This window comes from Notothenia coriiceps, unplaced genomic scaffold, assembly GCF_000735185.1.
Source record: "Notothenia coriiceps isolate Sejong01 unplaced genomic scaffold, NC01 NC01_scaffold00005674, whole genome shotgun sequence".
NCBI classification, from domain to species: Eukaryota; Metazoa; Chordata; class Actinopteri; order Perciformes; family Nototheniidae; genus Notothenia; species Notothenia coriiceps.
This window is the reverse complement of record NW_011338375.1, coordinates 1-18,225: the sequence shown is the minus strand read 5'-3', so window position 1 is coordinate 18,225 and position 18,225 is coordinate 1. Positions and strand designations below refer to the sequence as shown.

At 40.7% G+C, this 18,225-nt stretch overlaps 1 protein-coding gene across 1 annotated transcript in view; it reads right to left on the bottom strand.

Annotated features, from left to right (window-relative positions):
* Positions 1-13,005, bottom strand: part of LOC104943080 (junctophilin-3-like) — a gene marked incomplete at its 5' end in the record, with an annotated part of 29,182 nt that extends 16,177 nt beyond the window's left edge. Inside the window, 2 exons of the mRNA XM_010768401.1 lie at positions 9,788-10,153; positions 12,519-13,005. Of these exons, the coding sequence (XP_010766703.1) occupies positions 9,788-10,153; positions 12,519-13,005 (853 nt within the window). The remainder of the gene's footprint in view (positions 1-9,787; positions 10,154-12,518) is intronic.
* Positions 13,006-18,225: the final 5,220 nt, after the last annotated feature.

Sequence of the window (18,225 nt, the reverse complement as noted above, 5' to 3'; positions counted from 1 at the left end):
GTCGGCCTGTAGGGAGGGGCGGCCCTGCTCTAGATTAACAAACCACAGGAAAAAGACGTCTCAAAGAAAGTTTGTTAACCACTGCACAACCAAAACTGGAATAGGTTAGCTCGTTTTGTTTTCCCCAAAGTGAGTTTGTTGTTAGTTGCTAGGCTCTTAAGGAAACAAAAAGCAGCCAATACTTGGAAAATGCCAAGGCGGTAAAAGTTGTTGTTTTCCATTTTAAATAATACATCTACCTACAATCAAATGTTGTTCATTCTGAGATATCCTTATGAAAAGAACATGCGGCAAACACCCCTGCATAGATATCTGAGGTATCTGTTCTATTGTGTGATGTTGTGACTGACAACTCATTAGAAAAGACACCTGAGCCAGAGGGTGAGAAACAAACAACACTGTAACAACACACACACACACACACACACACACACACACACACACACACACACACACACACACCACATCACATGATACCTCACACAGTAGCAATGGGAGGACAATTATGACAGAGCTACAGTACAATGAGGTGCTATGTATTAATCTGGCTCTGTAATTATCATGTGCTTGAAGATGTGTTTACTATCACAAAGTAATTTATCTCACTGCACCGCCTCTGCCTGTCGGGCTTTTCACATCTCCGTCATCCCTCTAACTGCTCCTACTCCTTTACACCCTCCTTTTCAATATCTCCGTTTTTCTTCCCATGTTCCTTTCTGCCTCTTCCTAATTGCTCCTTCTTTCTTCATCAGAATCCCCTTTTCATCTGCCTCTTGTACCATCCCCTCTCTTTCTCTGCTTTTATCAAATGGATCTCTTTCTCTCAATTACAGGCCTATTCTCACCTTTGTCTCTTTAATTCCATTTGCCTATCTTTCTATGCCGAGAGGCTCTCGACTTGTGTAAAATAACCTCTCCATCCCTCCCTCCCTTTGGTCTCTATGGGCAGTAACAGTCTTGATGCAGTGTTGCATGTCGATGGCTATTGATCTTTTTCCTCTCTGTTTCTCTTTGCCCCTCTCTGCACTCTGCCAGTGCTGCTCTGCCAGGCCCACAGTGAACCCAACACCATGAGTGTGTGAGTGCATGCTTGTTGGTTGTGAGAGAGAAGGGGAGTACATTTAATAATACATAACATTACCAAGTACCTCTAAAAACAATGTAATCCATAACCTCATCTAAGTATTAGACTATAAAAGTAATTTACCTGAGCCTAACCCTAACCCTAATTTCAGTAACTTTTGGATTACCTCAATATCAAATGCATTGCAAATAAATATAAGAAAGGGGAAATATCAAGACGATTGCTTTTACTTAATTGTATTATAGAAGACAACAGAACAATACAACTTTAGAAAAAAAGAAAGCAAGATATTTTGTTAAAAATATATCTGACCCACACATTTTTAAGAGAGAAAATGTATTTAATTTAGCATATCAAAACAGTAGTCTATGGAAAATGAAACACATGACCATATAGTCCATTTCAAAAAAGCGAAAGTAAAATCTGAGCATACAGAAAATGCCCTGTTTTAGTTTAAAGAGGACATATTTGAATCATTTTGAGGTTCATATCTGTATTTTTTGCCTCTACTGTGACATGTTTCCATGCTTTAATGTTCAAAAAGCTCTCATACGGCCTGAGCAGCAGCACCTCTTTTCACCCTCTGTCTGAAACCAGAGCCCAGTCTGCTCTGATTGGTTAGCTGGCCGGTTCTGCTGTGATTAGTCAACCGCTTAGAGATGTCCCGCCCCCTAGCAAATCACGTGAAATGTGTTGGAGCACTACCCAATAGAAACGTGAGTGCTGATGTATTTATGTTATGGAAGTTAACAATGGAGTCCAATGGAGGCGTTTCAGGTGGNNNNGGGGGGGGGGGGGAACACACACTAACCTATAGAACACACTACAGGAAAGGGAAAACCCCAGAAGCAGCACAGGGCCCCTTTAATACATACAGTAGATGGTGAAATGTCCACCCAGTAAAAAGCATTCTCTGAACTAGAGGCCACGATGATGTACTGAAGATAACCTATGGTTTTAATCGAGACAGGTGATCTAAAAATGTATCGCTACATTGTAATCCTACTATCAATCCAAATGTGTCAAAAATGCACCAGTAATCCCATCACATCATTTTTGATGTAATTGTAAGGGAATACGGTTACCTTTTTTTCTCCTTTTAATCCTAGTTATGTAATCCCTATACATGTATTCCTTTACTATCCAAGCCTGGGTGTACGAAGAGAAAATAAGACTGTCTTACTGTCTCACATGACATAACCACAGTTACAAAGTCTTGTGTTCACAAGGTTTAAATGTCACAGATAAACTGCTTCCCACTTCTTGGCACAACCTGCTCTCACCTTGGAAATCACACCACAACAGTTCTTTCTCTGTCTCTCCCTGTCTCTCATCCCTTCCTCCACAGTTTCCTCTCCCACTCCCATATTCACTGGGAACAACATGTTTTAGGATGAATCGACTGCCTGGAGAGAAAAGGGATGCCTGGGGCTTGATGATACAACACGACATCCTGTCCAAGACAAAAAAAGAGTTGCTGATGGAAGGCAAGAAGATAGAGAGGAAAGGGAGATGAAGTGAGGTGATGAGGAGGCATGAGTGTGTGTGACAAAGGAAAAAGTAAGAAGGTTCATTGTAAAATGATGTAATGGCCAAAAGATTGACAACCTCTATACCTCTATATTAAAGTAGAAGGAGGGGGGCAATGGGTTTTATGAGCTACGCTATCTTTATCACTTGGCTGTTAATGCTGTAAAATACAGTTCAAGACAAAATCTCCCCTCTGAACTCTGATGTCAAGCATCTTGGCGTTCAAACAATGGATTTCTCCAGAATAAGACTTTTGTAAAGGCTCCTTTAGCCCCATAAGATAATGTACAGTTAGCTAATGATAAGACCCATGACTTTTGGGGAGTTGGAAGTAACGCTAGGTGTGTACTGTAGACAACCGTCTATTAGACACAACCCTGCAAAAACAATACACCAGGATCACTGTGCCTTAGTGAGCATGTTACTGTGTCACAGCACATTCTCCTTTTTATTTCACCTCTCATGTTACCAGGTTAGAGCAGCAGCACAGTTTATAAGCATGAGCAGCGTGGCTGATGAGCGTGTCATCTGTGTGTCAGTTGTCTTTCTTTAAGAGATTCCAGGTCTTCCCTTTCATTTGTTAACATAAGACTTTTATTTTGGAAATATTTGCAGGATAGTGTTGACAAAGTGCAGTGACTTGTACGGCTCCATCAACTTAAAGTGAGATAAATGGCTAAAAGTATAGAACAGTTGGAGTAGTGCAGACTGTGTGGCCCGGGGACTATACTTAGTACCACTCTTATTACACCTTTAATGCAAACAGCTTCAATGTGGAAAACACAGCGCTTGACAGGCCTGCAGCGCAATTACTAAGCTAATCAATCCTTATACCTAAATGACAGAATAGGTCCTTTGTCATTGAGTCCCAAAACAACATATATGACCACTATATTTAATGGTGTGAACAATTCCCACAACACAACAACAACAATGTTAAGCATGTAAATGTTCAATATAAGGTTGGGAAATGAACCAATATTTAAACATGGTGTCAAACCATACTATTGAGTTATGTTCAGGCAACAAAATTACTTGGTTAGGTTTAGGATAAGTATGTTTATTAGGTACTTTTGTATGTGACGTAGTACATGACACAGTTATGTATTAGTGTAGAACCGGGGTAACATCCATAACCTAAAATAACTCAACGTGTTGAGGTGCAAACTGGATAAAAGTTCCCTTTTTCTTGGGTAAATGTCTTGGATTGATTTATCCCACTTGAGTATAGTACACCTGATTTTTTGATTTGCTTCCATCCCAATTGCTATGGCTACTAGAGGCTAACAACAAATGTCGTTATAGGGCGTAATACGCTGACTGCATAGATGTTCACTGAAAGAGTTCAGCAAACGGTCAACTATACTGAAGTACTGCCTATAACTTATTAAAGGTATACCGATGTTTGAAATGCAACATGTCATGCCTTTAAGTGGATAAAGGGATGCCAAGGCCAAAAGGGCGAGGACGATAAAGGAGGGCAGGGAGGTAGAGGAGAACCAAAGCAAAGAGGAGGACAGACACAAGCATACTGAGGTGAGTTGAGGTAGGGTGAGGAGAGAGACACAGAGAGAAAGTCTAATCCAGGACTCTGCTAAGCTCCTCCATCATCTCCGTCATTACTCTGAACCAGCTGATGAGGGTGATTCATACCTGAACATCTGACAGAGCTTTCCGGTTTGCAGCCCCGCTAATAGTGTGTGTGTGTGTGGTGTGTGGTGTGTGGGGTGTGTGTGTGTGTGTGTGTGTGTGTGTGTGTGTGTGCGCAAGTGACAGTGTGTGTTGGGCTTCAGGCTTTCTGATGAAAACAAGGTCACAGGATTGCTGTGAATGGCTCCATCCACAAAGCACAGTGAGTCACTGGTGTGTTTGCCTCGTACCGACTAATCACAGGTAGCCACATCAGTTGCATCAGCACAGCATGTGACAGCAGAGCATAGCCTAGTATCACACACACACACACACACACACACACACACACACACACACACACACACACACACACACACACACACACACAATCCAGGACAGCAGATTCAGCACTTCTGTTCTACAGCAAGCCTCACCTTTGACCTCTCTTCTTCCCGATCGGATCAATATTAAGAAGTTTGTTAAATGTTCATAAACAGACGATGAGCCTATTTAGAAACAGACTCCCGGGAAGTGTGACAAAGAGCGGCATAATTCTTGAGGAAGACATCTATCATATAGCTCTGGGACTATCTGCAGCAAATACCCTGTGACTGTGTTTCACCTTTCAGGGCTTCTCCTGGTGTTCCAAAAGGAAATACCCTGCTGTTCTGTTCTGGGACAGAGATAGAGGGAGGGAGAAGGAGAGGATGTCCTGTCCTGCTGCTGTCTGAATCTGGGTTAGATATTTCTGTGAGGGTGAATGTGCGTACCGCAAAGACAGAGCTGGTTTTGAGACCATATGACAAATGTAGCCTACTGCATGTACATTTTGGGTTATAACAAATGTTAGAGGAAACCATCATTGGATATAAAAGGACATCCTACACTAAACTTGGCAAATGTTCTGAAGAGCAAAACTTTCTGCTGCTGCTGCTGCTGCTGACAAGATTCAGCTGTAGCCTAAGCACTTTTTTCTGCATCAATTGCTATATCTATTTAATCTCTGTCACAACACACAACATTGTGGTTTTAAAATGTAGTTTAAATTGAGAATTATATTTCTGAATGTTCATTGTACCACTGCCTTCATAAAGTAAAGCCGTATCATTTATATATAACACATTGAATCAAATTGTAAGTTACAAACGTAATCAAAAGACAGGACTAACTTCCACACTTCAATAAAGCCACTTCTGTAACGCCACTTTCCGTAACGCCACTTTCCGTAACGCCACTTTCCGTGACGCCACTTTCCGTAACGCCACTTTCTGTAACGCCACTTTCCATAACGCCACTTTCCGTAAGGCCACTCCTAACGCTCTTCCATTACGCCTAATCCGTAACATCAATTCCTAACCATGAACTGTTGTTGCCTAAAGCTGACCAAGTACTTTTGATGATTTCACAGAGTTTGACTGTAGAGGCTGCGGCTGTCGCACTGATTGCAAAAGAAAGAAAAAAAAGATATTAAAGGGAGTTTAGTCTTTTCCCAAAGGTCATTATACTTGTGAAAAAACACCTGCAAAAGAAATGAGCATGTATTTGTATGTGTATACATAAAGGCCATCGGAACAATGGCATGTCACCATCAAGATGTGTCAGCATTTAGCTTAGAGCACCTCAGTTGTGCTTCGCCTCACAGCTGCTTGCATGGTTAAATACCCTTATGCAATGCACTCATGAAATAAGTTAATTCAAGAACTTTTTGTATTGAGATCAGGGTTTATTGCTTTAGGCATCTAAAAAGCGCACCCTACTTTAGACAAGGGCACTTTGTCCCTCCCCAAAAATAAATTAAGCTTTAACCCCTAGTGCACAAGCCTTCCAAGTATCCAAGGACAACTCTTTTTAACATACATTAGCTGAAGTTTACATCACCTGATTGTGTAGGTTTACACATTACTTTCTTAAACCAGCCAGATTCAGGTACGAATTGTGACTATGATTATGATCATTCAAACATAGTTCAAACCCACATATATTTTAAATGGTTTTCATGATTTTGTTTTTTAAACCAGAGACAGCCACTGGATTATAGCCTGACAACAAGACAGAGGCAGACAGACAGATGTAAACAGACAGATTGACAAAGGAGCAAACAGTTTGACGGACAAATACAACATGCTGGGTTACGACAGCCTGGTTTGCATTGTCAATAATGTTTTGAGGAAGAGATAATTTGTGAATATCCATGTAGGGTTTAAATAAAGGACTCAAACAAATATCTAACTTTCACCCAAGAGTCAAATTGTCATCGTACGTAACTTCAATGATATACAAACATACTTATTTTCAAGCCAAACCATGATATTTTTTCTTGACCAGGTAGTTTCGTTGCCTAAACATAACTGGGTAAAAAACATACTTCCCCTCGCAAACTAATTTAGTTGGAAGCTCTATATTTAAATTTAGAATCCGCTTTTCACATTCATACCGCTTGTATTAGCAAGGTTTTGTTCCATATACCCTTAATGTACTGTAAGACAGACCAGTGACTGATGTGTCCACTGAATAAGGTGAGCAGCTGTAGGACATTTTGGTGCTGAAGACTGTCATAAGTGTGTGTGTGTGTGTGTGTGTGTGTGTGTGTGTGTGTGTGTGTGTGTGTGTGTGTGTGTGTGTGTGTGTGTGTGTGTGTGTGTGTGTGTGTATGTATGTGTGTGTGCGCGTGCGTGCGTGTGTGTGTGGACCATAGTTCAGTATCTTTGCCCTCTCTCAGGCTGCCTGCCAACATTGTTTGCATAATGCTGAAATCCATCTCACTCACATTTACTTTTCCTGTTTCACTTTTGGATTGTTTTATCTCAAACTCCTACTTTTACACTTTTTTCATGTCACTCATTTTCTTTGTAATACTTGTGTGTTCACATTATTTCCTTATCTAGCTTGTCCATCTTAGTCTTTACACATGTATGAATAAGGCAATGTTCTCTTCAACAAATGCAAACACAATGACACGTACTGTGTAGGTACTTTACATGTAAGTAGGGACGGGCAATATGGAGAAATCAAATATCATACATTTTTCAGGAAATACCTCAATATATTGCGACAATATTGTAAAGTAAACTAATGGTGACGTTTTTACATATATTTAATTGGTTATGTTGGTATAATTGCTAAGTGGGTAAACAGCTACAACATCTGGTCAATTCAGCAAAATAAATCCCATTACTGTGTACTGCATTTAAAACCACGAAAAGACCCTTTTCGACTTAAAAATCCAACACGATATTTGGTCTCATATCACAATATCCATATAGTATTGATATATTACCCATACCTACATGTAAGTTACAGTTATTGACATGCTGTTAGCGTGTTCCATTATTGATCCGTTTCAAGGTCAACTTCTAATCAGATAGTAAACCTAACCCCTTTATGGACCACAGGTTCATTCACAATTCAGTATCACTGGGTTTGTGAATGGACCTGCAAACATTTATCCCAATTGTTGCTCATATACTTCCTTTGCAGGATAGGACACCTGTTTTACAACTCAACCCAGCAGATGGGTGCTGGTATTTTAAGGCTAGTTGTCTTCTTTGAAAATGTTTAATATCCAACTAACAATTTAAGTTTGAAATGTTTGCTCGGTAAGTGCACTTTCACCAAATAAATAAACTCACGAAAAAAACTAATTGAGACAAAGAAAATCTTCTCTAATTTCAAAGCCAACAGGGAACATATTACAATACAATCAAATGCTTTTTGCCATTATGTAATGATCAAACCTTTAGTTTTAAAAATGCAAGTCAGAGGAAATTCCAAGTAATTTTCCAAGCACTGATTCAATCCAGCCAATAATCCACTTTTTCCATTCAGATTCATCTTAAAAACAGCTTGAATACCAATACAGCCATTGGGAAATTAAGATAGATGTTGTACTTTTGACTTTCTATATGACTTTTCAGAACTGGCTAACTAACTTCTGGTGGATATAAAAGTATCTGCAGATTGGAAATCTTGTGAAGCTAGCAGCCAAATTGATTGCTCATATTTTCTCCCTGGCTTGAACTCATTATCCAAATGTTCACCTCGACACTTTTTCAATTTTCTAATCAAATCCTTACCTAACAACCCCAATCTACTAATTAGGTTTTAAAAAGAAGTTTTGATAGAAAGTAGTGCCACAGAACTACTGTATACATGGCCTATAACCTGGTTCCTTGAAACAACAAGGTCTGGTAGCAAAATAGGTCATAGGCCTACTTGTGATGGCTCTCCACATGACACAGAGTGTCAATGTGTATCCATGACTACTGGTCCCAGAACAGCTAATTAATTTCTAGATGGTTCTCGGCTGAAAAACAAAGATTACTGCTTTTTTTTCCTGTCCAAAAGTTTTCTATCTGTAAAGAAGGTCAGGGCAGGGCCATTAGCATCAAACCCCAGACATTGCCCATTGTTTTAGTTCAATGAGCAGTTCTAACGAGAGCAAGATCTCATTTCCATTCAGCAGAACATCTTCATCATCACCTTACCACTGACCGTCTCGCTTTACGTGCCGCTTCACTTACATAACCTCCTTAACCCTCGTTTTACCTTAACCCTAATCCTGTTCTTAGTCTGCCATTGATCTCAGAGCGTATTCAGGCCTTCTACAAGTGTTATCACTCCCTCAAGGAGTCAGACACATTGAGACCTTAGTATTTGATGACTCTGGAACAATACAAAGACATGAAGATAAGATAGAAAAAGAAAGTGCTGAAGTTGAGGAATCAATCATTTCGTCACTGACTATAGAGTTCATTCACCTTTTTCATCACATCGCCATTGAAGTTCCCTTTATTATTTTATAAGTGAATGCCTATCCATTCACACCAATTCAACATTTAGTGCTGATTCTGACTGTTCAGTTCAGTTCTAGATTTAGATTAGGATGATCCTAGTTTAGATACTTTACTTTTAGTTCAGTATTAAAAACAGATTCATGCGAATAGAGTTCAAAATGTTAATGGCTCAAAAGACAGTCTTTGGCAAGAGAGTTATTCGGTCATGATTTTGTTGTCTTTCGCTGTCTCTTTAATGAGGAAGTACCGTAACAGTGTTCTCAGTCTCCTTTGCTAAGCGCCACTGATTTGGTCAGTGACACTGATCGTTCTTGGTATTCTGTTCAGTTTGAAGATGAAATGTTTAAGATTAGTACGAACATGAAGACAGCTAGTGGAAATGTTAAGAAAGGGATTATGGCTATACCATATGACCAGGCTCTGTAAAACCTTGTAGATATATTAGTACTTTTGCCATGTCACTTCAAACCAGTAAAAGGAAACAAACAGACAGAACACAAACCAAGAAAACTCATGTGAAAATAAAATAAATCGTTTTGGAAGTAATGTTTGTGCTCATTCAGGACCCCATCTCTAACAGTACAAAGTTGATATTCAAGGCCTCTATCACATCATATTAGCCATGACCTAGCTAGCAAACACACAACCACTTCTAGACTTGGTGGCCTTTTACTTGCACCAAAGGAATGGTGGAGAATGACAAACCCAACAAGTCAGACTCATCCGCAAACCAGCGTAAAGCGCCTACCTGGACATGGCGATCTCAGCCTTCTGCCGGGCGATGTCGGTGGCTTTCTGCGCTCCCTCCACGGCTCGGTCCACCTTCTCTCGGATCTTACTGGCCCGGAGCGGGATCAGGTTCTTCCTTTTGCCGCTCACCAGAATGTTCTGTTTGTACTTCCCTTCCTCTTTCGTGCCATCAGGAAACGTGGTGCAGCCGTAGCCATGGCGCTTGTTGCTAAGCCACTCCCCCTCGTATTGCAGCCCGTCGGACCGCCGGCTAATGCCGAATCCTGTTCGCTTGTCGTTCTTCCACTCCCCGCAGTAGGTCTCTGTTGCCGTGGCGTCCACATCGTCGTCTACGACGGCCAATTCTGCATCTGCATCTCCGAGACTGAAAGATCAAATGTGGCATCGGTTTTGCTGGTACGCTAATGGCAATGATTTCCATCTCCAGCGTTTATAAAGTATTAAGATGTGATCAGGAAGTGGTTAGCTTAACCTAGCATAAAAACAGATAGCCTGACCAAATGATAAGCCTATCACTTCCTACAAAGTTCAACAATGTACAGTATGAAGTTTATTTAAATTGCACACAAAGAGAAATAGAAAGAGAAAAATTCAAATGTGAGATTGTATGGGAAGTTTCATGGCTTAGATTCCTTCTGTTTAAAGTCTAGTGCTAAGCTAGGCTAAACATGTCCTCAGTCAAGTCTAAACTCTTATCATAAAGACTTAAGATTGATATAATTTGTCACCTGGAAACAAAGAAAATATAGGACTGTGATGCCCCTGTGGGTTCATCTGGAGAGGGTGTGGCTGTGCTGCATCCAGCTTGATATGGTGTGTCTCCTCTTTGATGTGGCCTTTTGAGCCAGGTCATAACAAGGACCTTTCCATAATGTTCAACTATTTCTAATACGTTTTAGAGCAAAACATTTGGAAACAACCTTTTAATTCAAACTGGAAATGTATATTTTTTTCTGGATGTGCTATGTAGGATAAACATCTAAAGAACTTGACATTAGATAATACAGTAAAAAGGCTTCACTAATATTTCCCCCATTCACTTGTCCCTGTCTATTCATGTGAAGCAAACCTCTGTATGAAACTCCCCCATGGTCTGCTACCGTTCAGTCCTTTACAAGTTGCTAGGGAATCTTCACATTGGCTTGTTTTAATCTTGCCCCCTCTGGCCTAGATTTTTCACTTCCCTTTAGTATGCTCTTTACTGGCCAAGCATAAGATGTGTGTTTATATTGGGTTGCCAAGATGATAATATCTTAAACTTGAGTAAATATTTTATAAATTTCAATACACTCCATAAAAAGGATGTATTTAATCTTGCATTCATATACGAGCCCTGAGAGGCAATGTTGTATACATGTTTACAGCAGTAGAATGGACAAACCTAGAAGTAGTTCTCCTTATCAGCTTTGCCAATAATTAATCAGACCTGATAAGCTGCTGTCAGCCACTTCGCCAACCAGCAGGGTAAGAGCTGCTGACTCTTGTCGTCGAGTAATTGGTACCTTTAGAAATAGGCCAACTCAATCCAGCGTACTTGGAATTTTACATTAAGCCTTTCTATTGGTACACGATTGATTAATTCCATTCGGAGTCAAAATGCTAGTTTTTACACAATGAATATAACACGCCATTGGTACCTATTAGATTGTCCAGTCTTTGAATGACTATGGGCTGGTGCCTCCAATACGATTGATCAGAAAAGAGAAACAGTGGAGTAGAGAGGTGTAAATAACAGGCTTAACACTGGATAAGACAATGTAAACATTTTATCAGGCCAGCTGACAAGTAACCTGATCTTTTGACCTAAAGGCCGATTTGGACCGGGTTCCAATCCATTTTTAAGACGCTTAAATAGGACAGGTGCGTGTTCTTACCTTGAATCCTCCCAATGAAGAACGGTTTGCTTTCAGCTGGCCTACGTCATTACTTCCTGTCTAATCACTCTATCTTTCTCCCTGCTTTTATTCATGTAATTACTCAATGACAATTGGTTTGACTCACTTTCTGATCCCTCCAATTATTTAACTGTTTCCAGTTTCTTTTTTCAGGACTTTTTATTGTAAGAGTTCTTTAAGTGCAGAGTCAGCTAGCAGAGTATGACGTTATTTATGTTATGTTGAAAGGACATTGAAACAGCTTTGACATTTTTCTATGTGAAACAGGATATTTTGTTTTAGATCAATTCAGTTAAAGATGAACAGTATAGCTTTTTGACCTTACAGGAAAAGGCGTTATTTTTACATAATAATGTATAAAAAAGTCAATGTAAAAGATGTTGTGTATGAAAATCAGAACTAGGGCCTTCATATTGGACAACTCTGCAAAAAACCTGGATCAGGTTGAATCCCAACTTGCTTTTTTATTCTTGCTTTCTACATTAAGGTGCTTATTGAAATTAGGTGGAGAAAGATCTTAGTAAAAAGGAAACAGTTAGTAAAAAACTAAGACATTCATCCAGTCTAAGTCCAGTCTCTTGCATCAAAGTCTGAACCGAAATGCTTCAGAAAATTGGCACTGAAGGTTGTCATTGGACATCAATTGTAAGGTGTGAAATATACCAGAGTAACTCCTAGGGTACTGGTTTACAATATAAAACGAAGGCTTTTTATTGTGTCCATAGATTTTTGGTACTAAACCTTCTACCTCACTAACTAGTAGACCATAACCCTCCCTGACCTGCAGTAGGGCTTTCCCACCACACCCCCTCCATTGTCTACTCCTGCTATTACCTGATAGTAGAGTTGATATCAGATGCAGCTGAGGACACGGTACTCATCCCAGCCTCGCTCCTGAAAGAGCTCTGTTTAGACCTCTGGGAGGCCAAAGAACTTCTTGACTCAGACTTCCTCAGCTTGAGCCCGGAGAGGATGGACCTCCGGAACAGTCCGCTTTTTCTCTTTCCCTTAAGCAGCTCTGCCTCGCTGTGCGCCGTCAGCACAAAACCCCCCCGAGACACAGCGGGGCTGCTGCCGCTGCTGCCTGTGCTGCACATGGAGATGCTGGTGGTCAGAGTGCCAGGACCAGGATGAGTACCAGGAACCACTGCGCCGGTCCGGTCCAGCAGAGCTGTGCCATTGCTGTGCTCCGAACCGGAGCGCAGAGAGTTTATGGAGGTACGGAGCGGGGAGCGGATAACTGCCGCCATGCCGTATGGGACACTCTGCCGGACTCCGTAGCCATGCCGCATCCCGCCGACCCACTGGCCTTGAAATGTTCCTGAAAAAGAAAAATACCACTTAAATAGCAATTTCCATAAATATTCTCTGTAGTCACATACTGTATGTCTAATTATTTAACAAGGTGTGAAAATTGGTGCTGCATACACAGGATGACTAGGCTACTAGAAAAACATATATCTTAAATCATAAGAACCCTTTTCAAAAATAATAATATCTTTTCAAGGGGAACCATGCGCAACCAGACAAATCGCTCACAAAAGTATTGGCTTGAATGCTAAACAGTCGCTAAAAGTCGATAAAGTGATACAATGACTTCAAAAGTTGGGTCTTCGCATTAGATCGCCTTCAATTTACAACACAGTAGTAGAATCCTCTTCCTAAAATGTAACTATGTAATGTAAATTTCCTAAAGTAGGATATTGACCTGAATGTCAATCCCTGCTTTCATTCACACATAACCCCATGCAGAAAATGTTGCTAAACAATGTACGGGTTAGACTGCATTTGTTAAAAGGGACCTCAACGTTAGTAAGCACACAGTACAGTATCTAAGTACTGTAGAATGCTTCCTTCAAGCAGACTCCGGAGAGAATCAATCAACAAAACCACTATGGGTCCACTGATGTAATTGTATGTGTTTGCTTCAAAGTACAACCCATGCTTTATGCTATATGGGGAATGTTTCCAAAAAGGTTTTCAAGACAAAAGAACTCAAGGAGGAAGAATGGTTGGTTTAGCAAATGTTGGTCTGGTTTACCGACCCACGTGCCTGAGCTTTTGTCGGATGGAAACTCACAAAGCCTTGATATTTATATTTATATTGCTAAATTTCAGTGTGTCTTTTGTCAATATGGGGGTAAATAAAGGGTTCAACAACACTATTTTACTCTTCTGGTCCTGGCTGGATGGGAGGCACAGTATAACGTGATTGGTGTCCTTTCCTTTTGTTCTGCATGGTCATATTGACAAAGGTTTTTTTTAACCTGAATTGACTTTGAGTAACATTCCGAAACTGCAATAACTGAACAGCAGTAAGAGATTACAAAACTTCTGCTCTGTGATATATTTTTCTGATTAAATAAGTAGACAAAGTAATAGTTTGAGGAGTAGTTCTGTACATGGGAGTCACTTCCTCTTTTTTGTCCATCTACTCCCATTCATTCACACAGTGTTGATGCACTACCCGCTATCACTGCTGCATAACAGTCCTTACATCCCCATGTTGCGGAAAGTAGGCCATCTGAGTATGTGTTTGTGTCATTCCTCTCACACACACTCACACAAATACACACACACTCAAACGGAAGTGTGTGTACCAATAGGAGTGCAAGTGATCCATCCCGCCTGCCCGTACCTCTGATGTAACAGCACTCTGATTCATTCTGTAGCGAACGCACTGGCTGTAACCAAACTACATGCCCATATATGGGCTGCAATCACATTTTTCTTCTGTATCGCAAACACACACAAACATTTCCCTTGTGGGCTTAAGTGTCAGTGAAGTGGGAGGTGCTTAATGAAGCCAATGTTCTAAGCCAATCGTATTCTTGCTTACGTTCCAAGACAATCGCACAGGAACAACAAGCACACACACACAACACGATCCACAGTTCTTTTGAATCACTTGAGTTAAAAGTGGTGTTGCTTCTGAATCTGCCCTTGTCATTAAGACAATGTGCTGCCTCATCCCTCATATAAAGGCAGTGTTTCCCATACATTGATTTATCTGTGGCGGGCAGGTCTAATGGATAGTGAGGTGGGCTGATGATCGGAAGGTTGAGAGTTAAAATCCCACCTGGAACACCACTACTAGTGTGCCCTTACTAGTTACTCAAGGGAGAATGTCCCTGTAATTGGTCATTGTAAGTCACTTTGGAATAAGGCGTCTGCTAAATGCCTAAATTATATTTTTGGGAGAATAAACCCCACAGATCCTCAACTCCGGTGTGTCTCACTCATTAACAACGCAACACAGAGCAACAAGAACGTTGTCTACAGTAGACATGAACTCGCATGTATTTTCTTATTGGAGGGGGGGGTGGATGCGTGGGCCACCCGAATAGGTTAAGGGGCCTTTGGCTTTTCTTGCCGGGGGGGGCAGAATCAAATTCTGAGGGAAACACTGAAACACATAATAAAAAAACAGGCTGTGTCATAGACAGCTGGTCAGCACATCTGGCCTTTGTAATCATGTCAGTACACAGCTGTACGACCATATGACAGACAGATCCACACACACACACACATCCTGTGTCTTTCTGCTTACAGTGCATAAACAGGTGGAATCGATAAAAAAGAATTACCTGTCGGCTTCAGGTTACTTTTTGAAAAAGAAAATGAAATAATAGCAGAACCATTAATTACGTTTTAGAGTTGCTGACAAGTGGATTGTGTTAGCTAGCTGTTCCCCTTGTTTCCAGTCTTACTGATACGCTAAGCTAACCAGCTGTTTAGCTTTATATTCCCCATTCTTTTATTTGTATTGTATCAACCACTCTTGTACTTTTTATACACTAGGGTCCAGTTTGGGGTCCCCAGAGTTGCTTCTCTGTTCTGTGCAGATGTGCTTCTGATGGGTTCATCAGTATGCGCTGGAGCATGTAGAGATTGGGATGAGTGTCAGCACCTCAAGGTCTGAGGCTATGGTAATTTTCCAGAAAAACAACAAATTCCCAGCGGGTGGGGGCCCAGTTGCTGCACTTTCCGAAACGATGCAAATAAAAAAACTAAAATGTGCCAAACGAATGCGTGTGAAGAAACATCTTCAGCAACCTGACAACACATGCCCAACATTTAGAAAACATTCAACCAAAATGAGGGAACATGTGCAGTAAAAAACGTTCAAACCAAACTTAAAGGTCCCCTATTATACTATTTTTCAACAATATATTATAGGTATCAGATATATACAAACATGTCTCTGAAGTGTTTGGCTGAAATACCAAACAGATCATTGCAGCATCCCATAATCCCCTCTGTTTCAGCCCTGTTTCAAAAGTGCTGATTCTGTGACTGTAGCTTTAAATGCAAATGAGCTGCTGCTGGCCACGCCCCTCTGTAAGATGTTTAGTTTGAAAAAAACAATGATGCTCTTGGAGGAGATTCAGTTGACAAGGTGGGGGGGGACAAGGTGGGCGGGCGGGGGGGGGGAGATTACCTTGGTTGGTTAACCGCTAATCGTTGCAAAAATAATTGTGACATCACAAAGTGGCCAAAATCTGATCAGCTCATTTTCAGACAGGTTTATGGATCAGGACAAAAAGAGAATCTTTTTTCTGATACTTTCCAAATCTCGTAACGCAGATCAACACATGTTGATGTATAAAAGACATGAAAAAGTGGATTTTGTATAATAGTTGACCTTTAAGACTACTAATTAAAGTAAACCTGGCGATCGTCAGACAGGATTCCAAACTACAGCCTCCATGGTCCAATGTCTATAAAATTGAAATAATACAATAAAAATTGGCCTAAAAAAACCGAACTATGCCAACACGACAGCAGGATTTACAGCGTCAGACTGCATTGGTTGGACCTAGGTGTTCCTACAAAGCTGTAAACTTAGCGTGAGGGAATAGATATCTGTTTAGCAGTGAGGGGTTTTTTACGTTTTTTTCATGATTCCTTGGAAGCAAACACCCCCATCAATCAGTAATGCCTGAGTAAATCAAATATTCAGTGGGGCACCAGTCTGCTTTTCCAACGGTGCCCTGTCGCTCTCCATGGTGCTGAAATATACAGTGTGAGAAGGCAGGCTGCTGATATTCCTTAACACATTTACAGTTTCTAAGTGACATCAGTGGCTTGACACTAGAAAAATATGAGCATCTGCCAGACTGAGGTACACACTTTCAACAGTCAGAAAAAAACTTCTCACTTTCAAACATAAATGCTTTGCCTGCTTTGTGACAGGAGACATGTCACGGCTGTTTAAAATAAAAATGGACTTCTGTGTACGTAAAGGCCTCAACCCCTGGGCCGACAGTTGTGAGGAGAATCTGCTTCACAACTCGCATGCCAAAACGATTTCACTGATTCTGCCTGGAAGCCAAACAAGAAGCACTCCCCATCATACGGGGCTATGAGCGAGGCCGAGGTGAGCGCGGGCACGATGCAGCCGCACGGAAAGAGTTAACACGGAGAGATCAAAGCTGTGGAAACATCACAGAGGCACAGCGATTTGATCACGCGCCAACCCCTGGGCTGAATTCATAATTGTCTATTTAACAAATGCGCGCGTCTGTTCTCTATTTCTAGGTTAAAGACCATCTGTCTCGTAGGGTCTGTATTTCCTTCTTAGGAGTAGAATACACTTGTCAAAATCTGTAATATCTACCTGTTAGTTTAAACCGAACTATCATTTGTTTTTCTCCTCTGATACCACTTTACATCTAAATATGTTGATTTGTGAAGCGCAGCAGTAGGAAGTGTAATCATGGAGCAAAGCAGACTGTGAAGGAGTTGAAATTGGTTATTTTATGAATTATTAATGTGTTGTTTCTACATGTAAGCACTTGTATTCAAAGATTGTCTGTGTTTTTATATGCGAGAGAAAAACAGAGGGAGAAACAATATTACACATGATCAATTTTCTCACACAGTGTACTTTATCTGTCATATTGTTTTTACCAGGAGGGGTTTCAGTGAAAGTGATTTCAATTAGGGATGTCCCGATCACCTTTTTTTGCTCCCGATCCGATTCCGATCATTTGATTTTGACAATTTGCCGATACCGATTTTTCCCGATCCGATCTTTATGCAATGCATTAAGAGAAAAAAAAGCATTCAAGTTGTCCCTTAAGGTAATTTTTTTATTTAAATTGGATATTCTATCCAACATGGATATAGCTTCTTTCTTTCACAGCAGCATTGGATCAGCTCAGTTGTGCAGCATTGGATCAAAACAAAATAAAGCTTTCAGTACTCGTTAGCTTACTGCTACAATTAGACACTGCGCCCTGCCCACTCTGTTGCCAGATTTGAGAGAAATAAGCAACCAGGTCTATGAAAACAAGCCCCAAAGAAGCAACACATACATGATGTTCTGTAATTTGAAACCAAAACTAAGGCCTTAGGATGACTTTAAGACTTGAACATGGTCATTTTTGTTTTGTAACATTGAATACAAAATTAAAAAATAAAAAAAAATTTAAAAAATCCCGATCCCCGATTTTTTTTCTCCCGATTCCGATCTTTTGAAAATCACGTGATCGGCTCCGATCCCCGATCACGTGATCGGATCGGGACATCTCTAGCC